This window comes from Larus michahellis, chromosome 3 (genome assembly GCF_964199755.1).
Source record: "Larus michahellis chromosome 3, bLarMic1.1, whole genome shotgun sequence".
NCBI lineage: Eukaryota > Metazoa > Chordata > Aves > Charadriiformes > Laridae > Larus > Larus michahellis.
The window spans coordinates 61,716,812-61,734,526 of NC_133898.1; the positions used below are offsets into that span (position 1 = coordinate 61,716,812).

Here is a 17,715-nt window from a genome sequence, read left to right on the forward strand (position 1 = left end):
TATGTCTAAGCAATAATCCAAGCTGTGTCTGTGTTAAAAAAATAAGTGCAAAACCGAACAATTAGGTTTTGCTCTATGTCTTTTCCTTCTGCCTTAATCTTTGTAGAACCCACCCTTTTCTCAGAGACATAACAAAGTATTAAGTCCTGTTGAGGGATTCTAGAGAATAAAGACCAATCAGAGTAACCTACCGATCAGTTTAGTTAGCCAAGCTGGGAGGGCCAATACTGCAAATATCATCGTTTCATCCATGCACCTAATAATACCTTTAAGCGCAGTAGTAAAGCAGGATACTTCTACATTAATACGCAATGCTGCCATTGTAAGAAATATTTATCTTGTAAGTTGTGAAAAGTACAGCAGATGCTAAGAAAAGAGAAAGAAGTTATGCTTGTGCACTGTGGGATTTGCATCTGGCTATGCTTAGTTGTTTTTGATGCCTACCAGAGATATTTTTGAGTGCGTTTTCTGTGAGTGTTACATAGGCCTCAAGAGTTTCAGGGATCTCTACATCTGAAAAAATAAAAGCACAGTCTAAATTGACAGCTCAGCATTGGCTGTCTCTTTCCAACAGGAGTCTTTTTCATGGGATGGAATATATAAACAATTCCAATAGCAAACATCTTTTCTGGAGAAGGAAAAAAGATGAAACGCAGGGAGCCTGCTACAAAGTCTCTTAATATCCAGGCAAACCTGGCTCTTTTCAGAGCAATGACCTGGAAAGCAAAAAACAGCCACAAGGTCAGAGTATAATATATATATATATATATATATATAAAATATATACACTATGTCTTCCCCCACAACTGGCTGCATTTGCACACTTTCACTCATTAAGATTTATTACACAAAGCACACACACTTCGAAAGGATTTCCAGCTTCACTGGACAGCAAGACCCAAGATCCCACCTTAGGATAAACACTCATTTGCTGGATTCTTGCCTGGGTAAGGGCTGAGTTACGATTTACTTAAGCACTTGATGATTTTGTCTGCGGATCTCTCCCACAGCATTTCTCCATCAGTTTGTTCTGCACTTCTTGCCATATCCAGTATAGTTTCTTCTAGTCAGAATAACTTAGGACGCATTGCTGTTACAGATGACATATCCCATCTGGCAGGCCACAAGCATAGAGACACGGCCAATCCCCTGCCATATCATATACGCCTTTGCGATTTTCCAAGGCTGTAGTCATCCAGGAATTTCCATTGCTGTGTCTAAGGCCAGAAGGCCACTAGGATCACTTGGGGAAAGCTATTTAAAATCTTCAGGGGCTATTTAAAATACTTTTCCATGAGCATCTTGGCCAAGCAACCACACATGTAACATTTGCTTCTTTTTACTTGAAAAGAATAGGGGACACAATTTGCCACCATACCTGATATACCAGCTGCTCCTCTCAAGTAGAAGTCCTTCTCTTGTCCTCCGTCGTCTTCCTCAGAGTGCAGTGCCCGTGAAACAGCCGTCTCCAGGTCTCTGCTAAGGTCGTAGTCATGATCCCACTCCAGGGGAATGGAGTCCACGCTCGCAGGGGTATCTCGCCCTGATCGCTCGCTTCTCACCGGCTGGGAAAGAGGCAGCGAAAGGTTGGAAGAGGGGTGCGGGGAGAGAATGCTGTCCGCAGATTTGTCATGCCAATGTATGTCAGAGAGATCTGCTGATTCATCCAGATCCACCTCTCTGTCAGAGAGGTCGTGTTCGTCATCTGTCAGCTAGAAGCATAATGCAAACAGAACGGATCAATGAAACGTGCAGAGGCGCTGCATGGTCAGTCTGGGTCAGTGAAATAAAGTAGCATTAGGTAACAGTCACACTGATGGGGTTTCCATTTTTTATTCTTTTGCACTTCCCCTTCATTGTTTTAAGATGCACTAAAAAACCTAAGCAACAAAAAAGTTAATAATGCCAGCTCATTTTAATTACTTAAGGCACCACAAAGTCTCACATCAAGCAAACGTCTCCAGACTTTTTACTGATGCCACTGCAGTGCACACATCAAGTCAAAGAAAAGTCATAGGAAGCATAAGTGACCTTTATCTTGACCACTGGTCTCATTATATTCTTTCATATTTTGAAAACCCTGGGTTTTGTTCCTTTCCTTCAGTAGGACTTGAGCTACCAAAAATCATTTTGCTCTCACTTATTCAGCTGTGTGTTCAGTTCTGGAGACAAATTTATGTCTTTTCTGATGGGGAGAATCGCCTTATCACTGTTTTTTAAACAAAACAGAACTCAATAAGCTGCCAATGAAACTATCTGACAGAGTGGGAAGATGTTCTAATTACCAGTACCACACTTCTACCTCCATTAATAAAGTTTTATAAATCTCCAGTTTGCATGGATTTTTCATGATGATTTACAAAAATTCCAGATCTGGTGAGTTTGCTCCCTGGACAGGACATAAGCTGTATATAATGAAGGGAGGTAGATGGTCAGGATTGTAACAAAATTAAACCACAGGGTTTTTGGAAAGTCACAGAAGTTTCATTTCATTTCAACCTCTTTCCCTTTCTTCATTCTCACACTTGTAAAATGGCAACAAACCAAGCAAATATGTTTGTAAGTAAGTATACACACAGGAAGGCGGATAAGTTTCTTGTGGTAACGTTCCACACGTCCAAAGACCTCCTGACAGTAACGACGCAGCTCATCTAGTTCTTCTTCAATGACAGCTGCATCCATGGGCTCACTTTTCTCAATGAGTTGCTCGCCCTGCACAATTATCTGCTCAATTTTGCTGTTGTTCAGTGAGATTTCTTGCTGGAAAGCCTGCATTAAAAAAAGACCCATGCTTAATCAACGAAATCAACATTACAACCACCTAAGTTATTAAGGATGCAAGTCTTAAAGTTTTTCAGCAAGAATGGTGTAGGTAACAAACAGGGATCATGAGCAATTAAATTTAGAAATCCGCAATTGTTCTAGCCAAAAACAGTGACACTTCATGGTTTACCATCTCATTCCTCATTTGTTGTATTTGGAGAGAAAGCTCTTCTCTAAACAAGCCATACCCATGACCAAATGTCTAGAATAAGCACAGATGTTAAAGTTAACACACTGGAATTTTGGATATTTTGATATTTTTCTCTCCAGAAAATGATTTTTCTGATGCAGAAATTGTAGAAAAATGTAGTAATTCTTAGGTGTCAGCAATAACGGAGTCTTGGCATTAATAATTTTTATCGACACTTGCTCTCTTGATTAGCGAATGGAGACTATCACCCTTAGTTTTTTGAAAATTTTTCACAGCACAAAGATCTTCCACTCTAGCAGAAGAGTATGTATTGAAACCTGACATAGCCCATAACTTCTGAGGTTGAAGTTTCAGCCTGCAAGTAAGGGACTGTAACAGGCTGCATTATTGCATAATGTTTCTTAAATTATTTTCCACCATGAATGTTTTTATCCGTTCTCTCATACTGCTTCCTGTTACTATTCAATCATTCTTTACCTTAAGTTGCTTTATCTTTGCTTGGACATCACATTCTGAGAAATGCTCAATGTTGGTCAGCTGCAGGTCCATCTCTGTTAGCCATACCAGGATGCTATCACGTGCTGTCTCAAACTCCTCACGCTGGCCAATAAAATGCTGGGGAATGGAAAATGGAATGGCACAACATGACCAAACAGCCGAAAAAACCCTGGCAACAGTGGTTCTCTGACGAAATGGTTTTCATGCCCTTCAAACCTAGTCTAAACTCAATACCCCTTTTTCTTTCATTTCCTACATACTCTCTAAGGTTCCCTGTTCAGTAACATCATCTACAGCTGCAATTAGCTGAGGTATGAATGTTATCTTCTATGAAGGAGGTGGTGTTTGAGGTCACCAAGCGTTTCCCCACAGACTTCATGCTTTAGTTTCCTCAGACAAAGTGAGCTGATAAGCTCCCTTCCTCTTCCAAGGCTAGAAATCCCCCCAAAACCACTGTGCAAATGCATGAAACCAGAAGCTTTTGCAGTACCCCCAATTCATAAGTGTAGTAGTGAAACTGAAGGGCTTAAAAATGGAAACATACTTTTAGCCTGCGCAGGATGGAGGTAACTCGCTTTTGTAAGTTGTCCCATCTCTGGTTCCCCTCATGAACCATCTGCTTGAGGCTGCAGTCAGAGTCAGTGCGGTTCTCTCGGGCCAGGCGGCGATACTGTTTATTGATCAGTTCCAGCTGAGTGAGACTTTCATGCACTTGTCTCTGGAAAGCCTAAAGCAATATGAACAAAAGACACCATCAGATTTTAATTATTGAAATCAGGAGACATAAATAAGTCTCTCCCCTTATTTCGCCCCTACTTCTACACTCTGACCTGCGTTAGCCCATAGATTTTGCTATGGATGCAGTGATCTTCTGATTAAAATGAGCAAAAAAAAATGAAAAAAGTTTACAAAAATGACATTGTTCACTGAATGAGAAATTGCAACATGAGTACCCGTTACAAAGGCAGAATCAGCACAAAAAAGACTCCCCTGTCTACTCAATCACACGCGTTCGTATTTGAGAACAGAAACACAAACTATGAATATGAAACATTTTTTAAAAAATGAACAGAAATCCAAGATTCCTGTGGCTTCATTGGACTTCCTTACACGCACTGAAGCGCAAACATTGAAGAGATTTGAGCAATTGTTTATTCTGAGTTTTACCAAAGATAGTGAAAACCGCTACTAACGGAATCGTCTCTTTATCTTCAGTATACTGGTATACAAGTAAGTTTTGTCTTCGTATTTTCATGGAAAGAAGATTTCATGAACATCCATACCAACTTATGCCTGGGCAAATGTCTGCACCATGTACTTTCAGTGCTTCCTCTCCTGTCACAAAAGCCTCAGTCACCCAGCCGGGGAGCAGAAACAGTAGGTGGCTTAGCTCAGAAGTTTGATGTTGTGACTAGCAAAGCAAGTCGGAGAAAGCACCTTGTAAGGAGCTGACTGAATTAAGCCCTTCAAAATTTTTTTTCAAAGAGATGAATAATTTAAAAAAAAAATGTTGTCACAGAAACAGAAAAGCAATCAGTCAAAGGAAGACTTAAAAACAGACTACACCAGCTCTCTCTTGAATACAAGTAGGTTCGGGCTCCTGTTGTAGTGCTACAAACTTGCTCTCTGATACTCCTCACAATGCAAATAGACAGTCAATCTCTCCCAAAACTAGACACCACTCTTACTAAGGGACTGGAGAAGTGTGAAAGGTAATATACTTCCGTACAGAAGTTTTCATTAAAATCAGCTAACACATGAGATTTCATAAACAGTATATACTCTTCATACTGTACCAGTCAAAGCTAAAAGTGAAATAAGCACATTTCTGCTGTAATACTAGAGACAAAAGTAAAGAAGCTGGTTTGAAAAAAAGATCAAAGTCTGTAGAGTCCTCTCAATATAACTATTCCCTTCATTAAATGGCCATCAAATTGGGTAGGGGACAACTGACAAGGAGTAAATGGGCTTGCAAAGGGAGTGAGATTCTCAGTAGAACTGAATTCGCCTACAATTGCACAAGGAAGCAATTCTCATATCAGAGGCACAAATCTGGCTGTGTTTACTAGGATCATGAAATCTGGAAGTGTGCAGTTGTTGTTTCACCTGTTACCGAGCCTTGTCTAGCAAAAGAACAGCTGTGTATTTGTCTTCCATTTTTTCAGCTCAGCTATGCAAGAATTCATCTGTTGCCTTCCTTCCTGTAACCTTTTTTCATTTCTCCATAAACTACTAGAGAGGAAGGGGTTGATTTTGTACAATCAAGTCAGTGAGAGCCATCTCGGACCTCTCAGCTCAGGAACTGAAAGGTTCTTACATGGTCTGCTGGGCTCTTTTTCTTGGTTTGTTTTAGATTTGTTTTTTTTTGTTTGTTTTTGTTTTTTGTTTTTTTTTTTTTCTTTTTTAATAATTTGACTGGAGATATGTAGGGGAAAATAAAATTAGAAAAACAACGTTTAGTTAAAGCAGAAACCTGCTTCAGTTAGTATGTATATGTGGCTGACTTTATACTAACTTCACAGTGAGGTTGCTGAATGCCACTGAATTTGAACACCACAACTTTTGTTGCTTGCATTCCTGCTTTTTGGTAGGTGTAGAAACTAGGTGCTCAGGAAAAAAAAAAAAAAAAAAAAAGAAGAAAAAAGAGAAAGAGTAAAACTGCAGGGAAAGCAGGCTTCTGGAGAGAATGCTAAACTGTTCTCTTCGCAGATAGCTCCTGCTGACACTCTCTAGACAGTAAAAATTCCACAAATCTGCAGGAAAGGGAAGATCACCATAAAGGCTGAGGTTCAATGAAACTGATTTTTACAGGGGATCTGATTTTGCCCAAAGTCTAAGACAGCCAAGATATTTTTGGTACTGTTTCTCATATGGAGACTCGCTAAACAAGAGATTTAGATCTCGATCACTGAATATAGGGACAACGGGAAGCAGGTCTGAGACAGAGTACTTGGGTCCAGGAGGCAAATGTTTTTATACTATGGCAACCTACCTCACCATAATGAAGTCTAGCAGTGTTTAAAACCAAAACCTGGCCAGTGCATTCAGAAATGTGAATGTCAATTACAAAACCTGAATCTGAGCTTCACAGTTTATGTTTTTGAATTAATCGTTAAACTAAAAAATATTAACCGGTCTTAGACATTGTCTAAAATTTTAATTTCTTCTTCACAGTAAATACTTCACAGCACCTGATTGTTTACAGAATAGCCTAAACAATTTGTTCTCTTTCTTCAGAATTATTTTTCTCTCTCATCTTGATATACTCCTTGCAAATATGAAACTGAGCAAAAGATTTCCACCTGGGACTAGTCACATGGCATGTGTGTGTGCTGTACACAGAGGTATACACTCCACGGTCATTATGAGACAAGTCATCATCACATTGTAGTGGACAAAACAGAGTTACGTAACAAGCTCTTAAACGTTGACTGAAATGACAGCCTGGCACTTTTGTAGCATGCACTTCACTTTTAAGTCTCGGGGGACACCATGTGGACATGTAACAATACTTGCACAAACATGAATTTCAGAGATAAGGATCTAAAATGGGGATAGTGTGCATTGTACGAAACACAGTTCAGAGGGCTGGTTTCAGAGAGTTACAGACATGAGGGATAAATTCAAAGCAAAAGCTTAAACATGTAGCGTGCATTTGAAGAGGCACTTGGTGAAGGGAGATTTATGAATGCTCTGGAGCACCTACTGACTGGACGTATTAAAAAGCTGCAGCAATAAAAGAGGTGAGAAGCCTACATTTGGTGAACAAACAGCAAGTGAGAATGGACTGATTTATTAGCATTTTCATTTGCCACTTTCCACCGTTTTTTTCATCCTAGAAACCTGCCACTGAAGGCAGCCACAAAATCATCAACTCCACTATATTAATGCAGTGTCTCTGCTGAGTGACTTGTGTATGGGAAGGAAGAACACCAGCTGGCTGCCGTAATATGATCAGTAGATATTAAATTTCGACTATTATAAATCACCTCGAATTTCTTCAGTTCTTCCTTAGCAACCGTGTAGAGCACACCAGAGGAGCTCGGGAAAGCAGCTGTCCTCTCGGAGATTTTTAGCCAGTCTTCAAATCTAGAGTAGTCATCCAAAAACTTTTGCCATAGCCGCCACGTCTCTTCAATTCTGCAATAGATAATGGAAAATTAGGGAATGCTCAGACTGAAGGCCATCTGACCTACGGGACTTCGACTAATCATCTACAACAGCAAACCAGTGCTGCACCAGAAAATAACTGGCTCTTAATCTAACTCAGACAGGCAGGCTGATAAACAGAGCACAGGGAAGGCTGGCTCATTCCAGACTGAGCTAGAATAAGATGATGACATTTTTTTTTTTTTAATGCATCTAATTTTGGAATGAGTATAAAAAGGAAGTTGTAAGTATGCAATAGGAGCTCTAAAAATCTGAGCACGTGCTAAATAACTTCTGAAATACAGTCCCAGCGTAGGTACCTAAGCCAGTATTTTAGAGACTAGAAATTCCACACGGTCTTCAACTGCAGAATTTTTTCTTACAGAATACTAAAGATGTTGCTGCATTTATTTTAAAGTTCTTAGTCATTATTCTGCATTGCAAAGGGACACAAACGTATTTATTTCATGCGCTCACCAACGTGGTAAAATGCTATCTCTCAATATACTCTGTAAACATATTTTTATTGAAAAAAAAAGTTGAAAGTTATTCCAACATTTATAAAACCCACAATTTTACTTCAATTGAATATGTAAAAATAGTGGCTGACTCTTGATCCTGAAATCAAATTGGCTTAATACTGAGACTGTAAAATCCCAAGAACTTCAACACCACTTGATTCAAAATAACAAGATCTTTTTTGGGACAGGTTGTGCCACAGCAGAACTTTGTCTGTTTTTACATACAAAATACATCTTTCCCAAATCTTAGATATGCAGGTCTGAAACGGACTTGATCCATGCAAAATTTAAGCTTTGTTGATGATATGCTGTTTAACCTGCAGTTTGACCTCTGGAAAGTTGCTTTTTTATAGGAGTAACTGTTTCTAGTACAATAAAGATCATAAATACTGATAGCTCGGTTAACTTACTGGTACAAATCTACTAATGGCATAACGTGTACATTGCAAGAAAATAAAATAGAGTTCAATGCCTTGTTCAATGCATTAAATTAAAATAGTTCTGAATTAATTTGCTGGACACAAAGGTATGAAGCACCTGTATATTCTCAAGGCAGACTGTGTATGTGTATATATATATATATGTATATATACACACACATACACACAGACACCTATACAAGAATTACCACAGCAATAGTATAAAATTACTTAAAGACAGCAGTCTGTGGATATAGAGCAGCACAACTTAAAGCAACACTTTTTTTCCATAAAATAAAGAAAACCTTTACTAAAAACATTAAAAACACAAACCCGAAGATCATACAAAGTTCAACTCCGCATTTTGAAAAGTCATAAACTTTACCTAGAGTTCTTGATATGACTGTGTAAACATTACAGAAACCAGACTCATAACTTAAAAAAAAAAAAATAAATCTTCATAAATACAGGAGTTCAAAAAATTAAGCATGTATTATTGCTGGTCAGCACAGAGTATGTAGCGTTGTCCCAATCTAGCCTACATGGTTATGGCCATTAAAATCACACATGCTATCCTAGATGGGAATAGAAAACAAGGAACCTTCTGGTTATCATGGGCATGCAGTGTACAGAATGTCTAAGCACGTGCAGTAAACCAGATCACACCCCAGGTGCACAGGCCCTACGGCCCACACTTGGTCAGCAAAGCTAAGGTAGGTGATGAAATTCCAAATGAGTGCTCAGTTCTAAAATTCTTCCAAATGAACAAAATCAGACGTAAGAGAAACTCATTGAGGAACATCACTTGCATGAAAATCCTAACACCTGGAATAACATTCCACCCATTTGATAACTAGTTTCCCCATCAGTGTCTGTAGTTCTAGGGTAAACTTAAGTGTTACAAGTCTCCCTTTTAGGTCATGTTTTCTAAATCTCCTGGAGTCACTGCTATCACCTAAGCTTTCTCTACTTTCTCTCTCATAATTTCTATGAAGCATGGGAAACAAAACATCATTCCATCAAAAGTCTTTTGAGCAAAACTTGATAATTCATATCTGTACCATGTGTAAAGGCACATAGAAATGCAACCTGAAATTTCCTTTTTTTTCCCCATAGAGTTACAGCTATTGGCTTTTATTCAGTATATGGCCTTTTTCTGACCCCTACACCCTTTTCTTCATTACTGCAACCCTGTAACATACATCCCATCCTGTATTTGTGCCTGTGAAAGGAAATACTAATTTATAGGCATTTTAGACTTACTTAAGTCGCCTTTCCATTGACATTGCACAAATGTTTCTCCACCTTCTGTCCAGATTGCGTGTAGCCTGCTGGATAGAGTCACACTCTGCTTCTGTGGCACAAGCATCACAGTCATGAAGAAGCACTTCACACAAATTGAGAACAGATGCCACTCCAGTGCTGTGTTTCTCTATGTCCCTCTGAAGTTCCTGCAGGTGAAGAAATTAATCCTTAAGAGAAACTGCAAAACATGCATAAATACAAATGCATTTCTCTTCTACTTATTAAAAAAATATTAATAAGCTTGCAAACAGGAGAAAAAACATCCAATGTATACCTATTAAGATACTGCATCTGCGCAAGTGGTGTTGCAATGTTATCAAAGGTGCCAGGAGAACCTGGCAGCATGCACAGCTCTCCCAGGGACTATGAACACCAAACCATCACCTGGGACAAACTGCCAGAGCTCTGCATGCTCAGCTGAGCACCTTTCACATACATTTAATCAACATCACCGATAAATGGTGGAGTTATTCCCAGCCCTTTCTCGTTATCACAGACAACATAAAGCAGAAGTTAGTAAGAGAAGTGTGACAAGAAAATATGTTCTTATCTCCTGCAAGGATTTGATGGAGGTTCCCTTTGCGAATCTACTTTTCTCCAGGTGAGCCAGCTGCAGAGTGGCATGTTTGACATGGAGATTGGCAACAGCACGTGTTGAGCAGTGCATCTCTAGTAGGATATATTACTTCCTTCAACTTTCCAGTTCTATAGCATTTTCATTGGAAATGGAAAAGGAAAATTCAGGACAGCTAAAGAAAATGCGCTTACACTTACACATTTATCATGTGATCAGTATTATCTCTCCTGTCAGTTTCCAGGTTGCAATGTCTTGTTCTACACTGATGATAACGTTTCATCTTGAAGCAATGTTTCAGGTTCAGTTTTGAAGTACAGGTTCCAGTTAAGATAAGCCAGAAAAGTAATTGTCTACTACTGTTGGATCAGTGCAAGAAAAGAAACCCTGCTTGACTTCTGCCTACATTTGCAATGAATCATCGGAATATTAGATGGAAAAATCAGGATGGGCAGTAACAAAGTCAAGACAACATGATTCCAATAGTGACAAAGAAGTACTGATTTGACTACACTAAAAAAGTGATATATTGCACCTAGAATACTTCGTTCACTTCTGGTTCAGATGAAGAAAAGAACTACTAGGACCATTAGAAACGTGGAATTTTATTTAGGAGAACAAGAACTTGTCAGCTTGAGCATGAGTAGAGATAAACAGCTCTTTATAATTTTGCTAGTGAAGTAAACCGTAACATGCAAAGGGAAATATAGTGTAAATATATCGTGTCTACATGCATCTAACTAGAGCAACTTTTCTTAAAACTATCAATATGATGTTCTGAAAATACCTTCCAGGAGGAAATGAGATCTAAATGTAGATTCTAAAAACCTCAGCAAATTTGAAATGGAGCAAGGTGAACTTGTATCAACCATCTGATTTGGTTGTTTGGGATAACTGGGGTTGGACTCAATGAGGTAATCTATTTCCTCTTCTCATCTATGAAATACAAGGCTATTTTGTGAACATCTACATGAGACCATCAAGTGGAAAATCACAATGTTTTCTTCCTCAGCGCTGCCCCTTTCACTTTCACTTGCCTGGAAAATACTCTTTCATTGTGATGTCCAAGTGCTTATTCTTCTTTCTACCCACCCTGAAATGTTATATAAGGGCAGATACTATAAACAGATTCAATACTCTATGAAACACATACTCCAGACAGCTATGAGACTCGAGGTTAAGTAAGTTCAGGTAACACAATCTCTTCTCTGCTGTTTTGGAGTTGAACAGTAGTGAGAACTGCCAATTAGTGGTCCTGAGGTTTCCCAAGGTTTAAACTTTTTAATTTACCTACAGAACCTTTCTTCAAGCAATGTCTACACTGTTTTTTCTCTATAGCCTTATATTTCTTCACCAGATTTTAAAATTTCCTATGTTTATTAGAGCACATTTAGCCTTTGGGTTAGTTCACAAAAGAGCATCACTTTTATGCACTGCTGTCACCCATGTACAGCTTTTTTTTCCTTTATCAACACAAAAGCAGCCACCATTTTTTCCACATTTCAAGTGGTTGCAGATTGAGAAAGTAAACAAATAAGTAATCCTTGAAATGCAGTTTTTGACCCTGGTAAAACACTGCAGTGAAGTTACCTTACCTTCCCCGGGATATCCAGCTTAAATTGTATCTTTAATTTCACTACAGTGAAGTAGACGCTGAGAAGTAGATAATGGAGCTACAGAAATTGAATTTGGCCCTCCTCTTTCACAGCATAATGTTTTTAATGTAATTTTGTATATGAACAACCGTTAGTAGTATGAGCAGGGAAGATAACATGACTTCAGTGGAAAGCCAAACATGGAAAACAACATAAGATCACTAATGGAAGAAGAAAGCGGGATGAAATACTTGAGAAGATGGCCAATGTACTCGCCTTCTGAGGTAAGTGGATAGTGATAGAGCCTCCGACTAATAAAAATACTGGTTGCTGTTGCCATACATTGAAGGTGGGTGGTTTTTTTTAAATTATTATTATAACCATGGCATGGAGCGTTATCAAATCAAATCATCATGAAGTTTCCAAACACGGCATCATCCCAGGAAAAGATTCATCTCTATTTCTCCCCTTTGGAGTTCAAATTAAACCACTTACACTTCTACGGAATATCGTGGCATGCTGCTGCTGCATGGGGACCACCACAAGGAAACAGCAGAAGGCAGAGATACACCAGTCTCTGTGCCCAAAATAAGACCCATAAGAAGTGGTTGTAACAAACTGCGGGATGCCTGCATAGGGATGCTAGTAAAAGATCTCAAGTATCTACTTTGTTGACAGCAATGTTTAGCCCTGCTCAGCACTTTATTGTCTGAGAAACACCACTTGTTAGTGACGCTTGTGTGTTATAAATTATTATCCCTATGTAAATTACATATAGAATATTAATAAGCAATTCTGCGCAGACATGTAGCAAATCAATTGGGGAGCTGGCAAAAACTCTGAGGGGGTTCTTGGGTCTCAGTCCCACACTCAGCTCAAAAGAGCAAAATATCAGTTTGTACACTTCATAAAATAATTATCCCCCAAACATTCTGGCACTCCTCTTCCCACACATTTCTTTCTCCTGGAGAAAGAACTCAGGAGAGCATCTAACTCATCTCCAGTGAGGCACGATAAAGGTATTTTTGCCAATAAATAACTAAGAGGAACACAACAGAACAACAGTCCTCCCCAGCAATGTGCTTCTAGCTAAAACTGCACTGGGCGGTGAAGTGGAACAGAAAAGAGAAAGTATAGTAAATCTTCTTAGGAGTAACATTAATTTTAATGTCAAAACCTAGTTGTCTTCGCATTTTTTCTGCCCATTCCAGTGTTGACAATTTTGTTTGAGCACTGCATAAAGGCTTTGTGTGCTATAAACCAACCAATTTTAACTTCACATATATAGTTCATGCATCTTTGCGTGCAAAGTGATTCTCAAACAAACTGCAAAATAAAAATGAGTTAGAAAGGTTGCTAAAAAATAGTCATTTCCAAGCATGTGCAAAATTTGCAAGGTCTAATAGGTGTCAGTTTTGCCTCTGAGAACAGACAAGTCAAACAAACAAAAACCACAAACCCCAAAGGAAAAACAATTGCAATAACTCCTTCAGGTTACATCTCTTGGTGCCTTACCTTTCTTGACAAGGTCAATCAGCTCCTGGTGGATTCGATGTCAAAGCCAGCAGAAGGCTCTATAAGTGACACAGTAAGTACCACTTGCCTTGATATTTAAACACTTCTTTGCCTCATGCCCTCTCAGCATTGAGCCGGGTACGGCCAGCCCAAGGACACTCTACTTTGGTTCTCCCCATGTCATCGTGCACCTGATAAGTGTGTTGTGTTTTACCTGCTGTTCATTTAGCTTCCTTTGTATCTCCTCAGAGCTACAAGTTTCATAGACGATAGGTTTGGACAGCTCTGACTCAATGTGGGCAAGCCAAGATCTCAGGCTACTCATGTTTTTATCCAGTTGCTGCACTGCAACGAGGGTCTCCTTCAACTTCTTTACCCTGTGAAGTAAAAGAAATGGCAGCATAATGACACCCCAAAGGAGAATTTCCACAGCATGTGTTTGGGGAAGTTTTCAGAGAAACTTAACTTAGATGGCAAGTTCTGTTCTGAAGTCTGCCTTTATTACATAACAGAAGTATCTTATATGTGCAAATAGTCCTGCATTCATAGGTTCCAATTAAGAAAAATTAAGAGCTTACTAATGCCAGACAACATTTTCAAAGCTTCTGTACCTTATCCGTTTAACCAGTACTACTGGTGGAGTGCACTGAGTGAACAGGCCTTTTTCACTCTGGTGATTTCTAAACATAAACATATGTTTTGTAAACATACCATGGAATGGTTGGGTTGGAAGGGCCTTTAAAGATCATCTAGTCCAACTCCCCTGTAATGAGCAGGGACATCTTCAACTAGATCAGGTTGCTCAGAGCCCCGTCCAACCTGATCTTGAATGTTTCCAGCAATACGGCATCTACCACCTCTCTGGACAACCTGTTCCAGTGTGAAGACTTGTCCTCGAATAAATAAGTTTTGGAGAGAGAAATCCAGTTGAGAATTTAGTGAGAATTCCTGAATCCCATGGGCTGTTTTAAGTTGTTCTTGGTCTTAATGGACTAATTCAGATTTAAACAGATGAAATTGGAAAGTAACTGCATGGTGATTTCTAAGTAGTATTTTTCTTGAGACTCTGACCGTGTAACAGCAACGTCGTGGAAAAATTAAATAGTGGGATTTTTTTATTCAAGGGAACATTAAGCTTAGAGAGTGAGGAAAATTTGACTAAACCTTCATCCTATCTCAGTATTTTTTCCTTCAGCCTGTTTCAACTGCAAAAATGTTTTGTCAGTAATTCCCTCCTTCCTATCGCCATGTTACATAACATACATTAGTGCATTCTGAAATGGTTTCTAAGCTTTCTTTTTTTCCCATTTATGTAGTACCACAAACAATTTTGAGTAACATTCCCTTTTATGCTTCCACTGCTCTTCCACTTTAGTGTTTCAATATCAGAAAGCTTTAAGAGATGAGAGCAGCTGGGAATAGACTGACTAAATCAGGTTGAAAAATACAAGATTGCCAGATTCGTCAAACAAACAAAATGCCACCTGACTGTCCTATAATTCAAGCAGAGCAATTCACATTTTTTCCATAATACTAACAAGCAAATTTATCAAGTGTTTCCATATTTAAAGCAGTAGTTGCAGCTGACCATAAAGTCTAATATAGATGTCCCTTTCTTACCAAAGAAAATGCAGAGATCCTAGCGTCAACTTAAAAGTTAAATCTTTCAAATTTTTCTCTTTCTAGCCCTCTTTTTTAGATCACAGATGGTCAAACTGTGGCTCTTTAGCACCAGACACACTTAAGAACAGCTCAAATGCATCTTCTTTGCCAGAGTCTCATGACCAACGGCTGCAGGGTTGCGATCTGAGAAAACATCTGGGTAATAAGAAAAAATCTAGGTAATCTGAAAATCTGGCTATGAAGGGACTGAAGTCAATATAATCATGCTGAAAGACTGCCCCAGTCCCCATCATCAGGTTATCCTGAAACACGACTGTGGGTTAAGCCTTGGAGAAATACCAGGAGAACAACCAATGTCTGTGGGCAACATCTCCTCATCACCTATGTTTGTACATACAGTGCTTTGTGGGTTTGGACCAATTGAAACTTGCTCATAGGGTGAGCAAGAAGGTTAGTTATCACTCTTCTGGAACTCACATACAACTTTTCAGTCTCTGACAATTAATTAAGAGGAGTGAAATCCTGCCCATTTCCTGCTTAGATTTTCAAGGCTGGATGCTGCTGATCCTTTGCAGGCATGCTGGAGTGGGAAAGGGAACAATGAGTCACGTCAGGCCTGTACAGAAGAAACGTCGCTATCATTCGCAAGCCCAAGCTGCTGACCAGGCTTTTCTTGTTTGCAACTATATAGCACCCTAACTTCTGTGCTGAATTTTATTTACATTTTGCGTGCAATATCTGATAAAGGGCCCGTTATTTAGAAAGTACCCTCTTTGCCTCAGGCGGACTGCATGGCACAGTCCTGCCAGAGCAAAAACCAACCTCGTCCCAAATAGAGCTATTTTCAGCCACATGACCGACTTGAGAGAAGAAGGAAAAAAGCACGACACACTGAAGGAATACTCCATCCAAGACAAAAACCTAGGGCTAAACCTGCCCTCCCACCAAACTGTTGCAATTCTCTACACTTCAATTCCAAAAGTTAAAAAAAAAAAGACAAAAATGAAAAAAAGAAAAAAAAAAGTCAAGGACAACACCGTCCTAGCTCCAGCTCCCTGCTACATTTACTGTTAACACTGTTCTTTTTTTGTACTGAGTCTAACCTAACAGGTTCCTCGCCTGTGGTACAAATAGAAGCACATAAACAAGTGCTTCTTGGAGTATGCTGGGCTTACTTTTTTTGACTCAACTGCAATACAGTGCTGTTGTGCCTCTAGCTACTCTGAAAACATACCTGCGAACAAGTAAGAGATGTAATCCATCGCGTCTAAGAGTTTTCCTTATGAATTACAGTAGGGAAGATGCCTATGCTCTTCATCTTGCTGAATATTGTGCCTGTGTACAAACGATTACATAATGTGTGTGCAAGAAACATCTCTCTCTCAAAAATGTAACAGCTCAAAATCCCATCTTTCCATGCTATTGGTGGGGCCTGAAAGCTAATGAAACTGAAAGCTCTGCTTAGAGACAAAGGTCAAATTATAAACCATTAAAACCAAGTACATAGGATCTCTAGCTAACTGTAATTTTGACCTTTTGAGATTTCATTTTTAAGATTATGTTTAAACAGTTAATTATTCCAACAATCATCTCATGTTTTTGTTACAGCACTATGCATATTACTGCAAGAGACTTGACATAACTCTTCTCCCTTGATAATAAAGATTTTGCATTGAAATCAAAGGGTTGGACCCATGACATGGTTGTTTTAAAGGCTGTTTTTTGTATAAGACACACACACATCAGTCTTACTACATTTGACAAACGCTTTAGACTCTCAGAAAGGAAAATACAGCAGAATTCAATTGATTGTTTTTACGGTTTACTGACAAAAACTCATCCAAAAAATTTGAATCGGCTTATGATGCTTATGTTTCCATGTTCCAATTACCGTACCTTGGTTTCCCCAAGATAGTAATAACTTTAAAATATTTTACATTAATAAAAACCAGTGGGAGAACAAGTTGGAGCTGAAAATAAGCACAAATGCCTTTAATTCAACTAGTACTAAATTAGACAGGCTTAGATTCCTCTTAAACCTAAAAAGGAACAACCCTGTAAGTAGATAACAATGCATCATATAGAACTCATAGCTACTGTGTTAGTCATTTAGACAGCTGGTTGCTATATTAAACTTTAAAAGCAACACAAAAAAGTCAGTAAGAGCATGTTCTATGAAACAGTGAAAAATATTACACTTAAAATCAGTTTAAAAACAATATGTTTATGATTAAAGGAGCTTTATTGTCCAAGGCACAGTACTACTGCATACCAGGACACTAGTACCGCCAGTTATATTTGCTCCTCAGATGAGAGTTTCCCCTTTCAAATAGTAAATTTCTAGAGATCTGAACAACAACAGCAAAACTTCTAGAAAAGATATAGTGAAGAGGGAAAAAGGGAAGGTGAATCAAAAATCCAAGATGATGTAGGCTGAGTTCAAGTATTACATGCAGTTACAAAACCGTTGTTAATATGTACAGGACAGATCAGCTTTGATAAGTCTGAAATACTTTCTTTACAGTGTCGCTCCTTCTCTGTC

The 17,715-nt window shown here is 38.8% G+C and overlaps 1 protein-coding gene across 15 annotated transcripts in view; it reads right to left on the minus strand.

Moving 5' to 3' along the window:
• The window catches only part of SYNE1 (spectrin repeat containing nuclear envelope protein 1), a 311,588-nt gene that overhangs the window by 17,843 nt on the left and 276,030 nt on the right, over nt 1-17,715 (minus strand). For 10 of the 15 annotated variants that reach the window (XM_074580424.1, XM_074580426.1, XM_074580430.1 and 7 more), the window contains 8 exons: nt 13,765-13,927; nt 9,825-10,012; nt 7,462-7,612; nt 4,017-4,199; nt 3,452-3,589; nt 2,578-2,769; nt 1,379-1,712; nt 445-513 (listed from right to left, as the gene is read on the minus strand). In XM_074580424.1, the coding sequence (XP_074436525.1) occupies nt 445-513; nt 1,379-1,712; nt 2,578-2,769; nt 3,452-3,589; nt 4,017-4,199; nt 7,462-7,612; nt 9,825-10,012; nt 13,765-13,927 (1,418 nt within the window). The remainder of the gene's footprint in view (nt 1-444; nt 514-1,378; nt 1,713-2,577; nt 2,770-3,451; nt 3,590-4,016; nt 4,200-7,461; nt 7,613-9,824; nt 10,013-13,764; nt 13,928-17,715) is intronic. The other 5 variants (XM_074580432.1, XM_074580427.1, XM_074580436.1 and 2 more) reach the window with 2 other exon arrangements.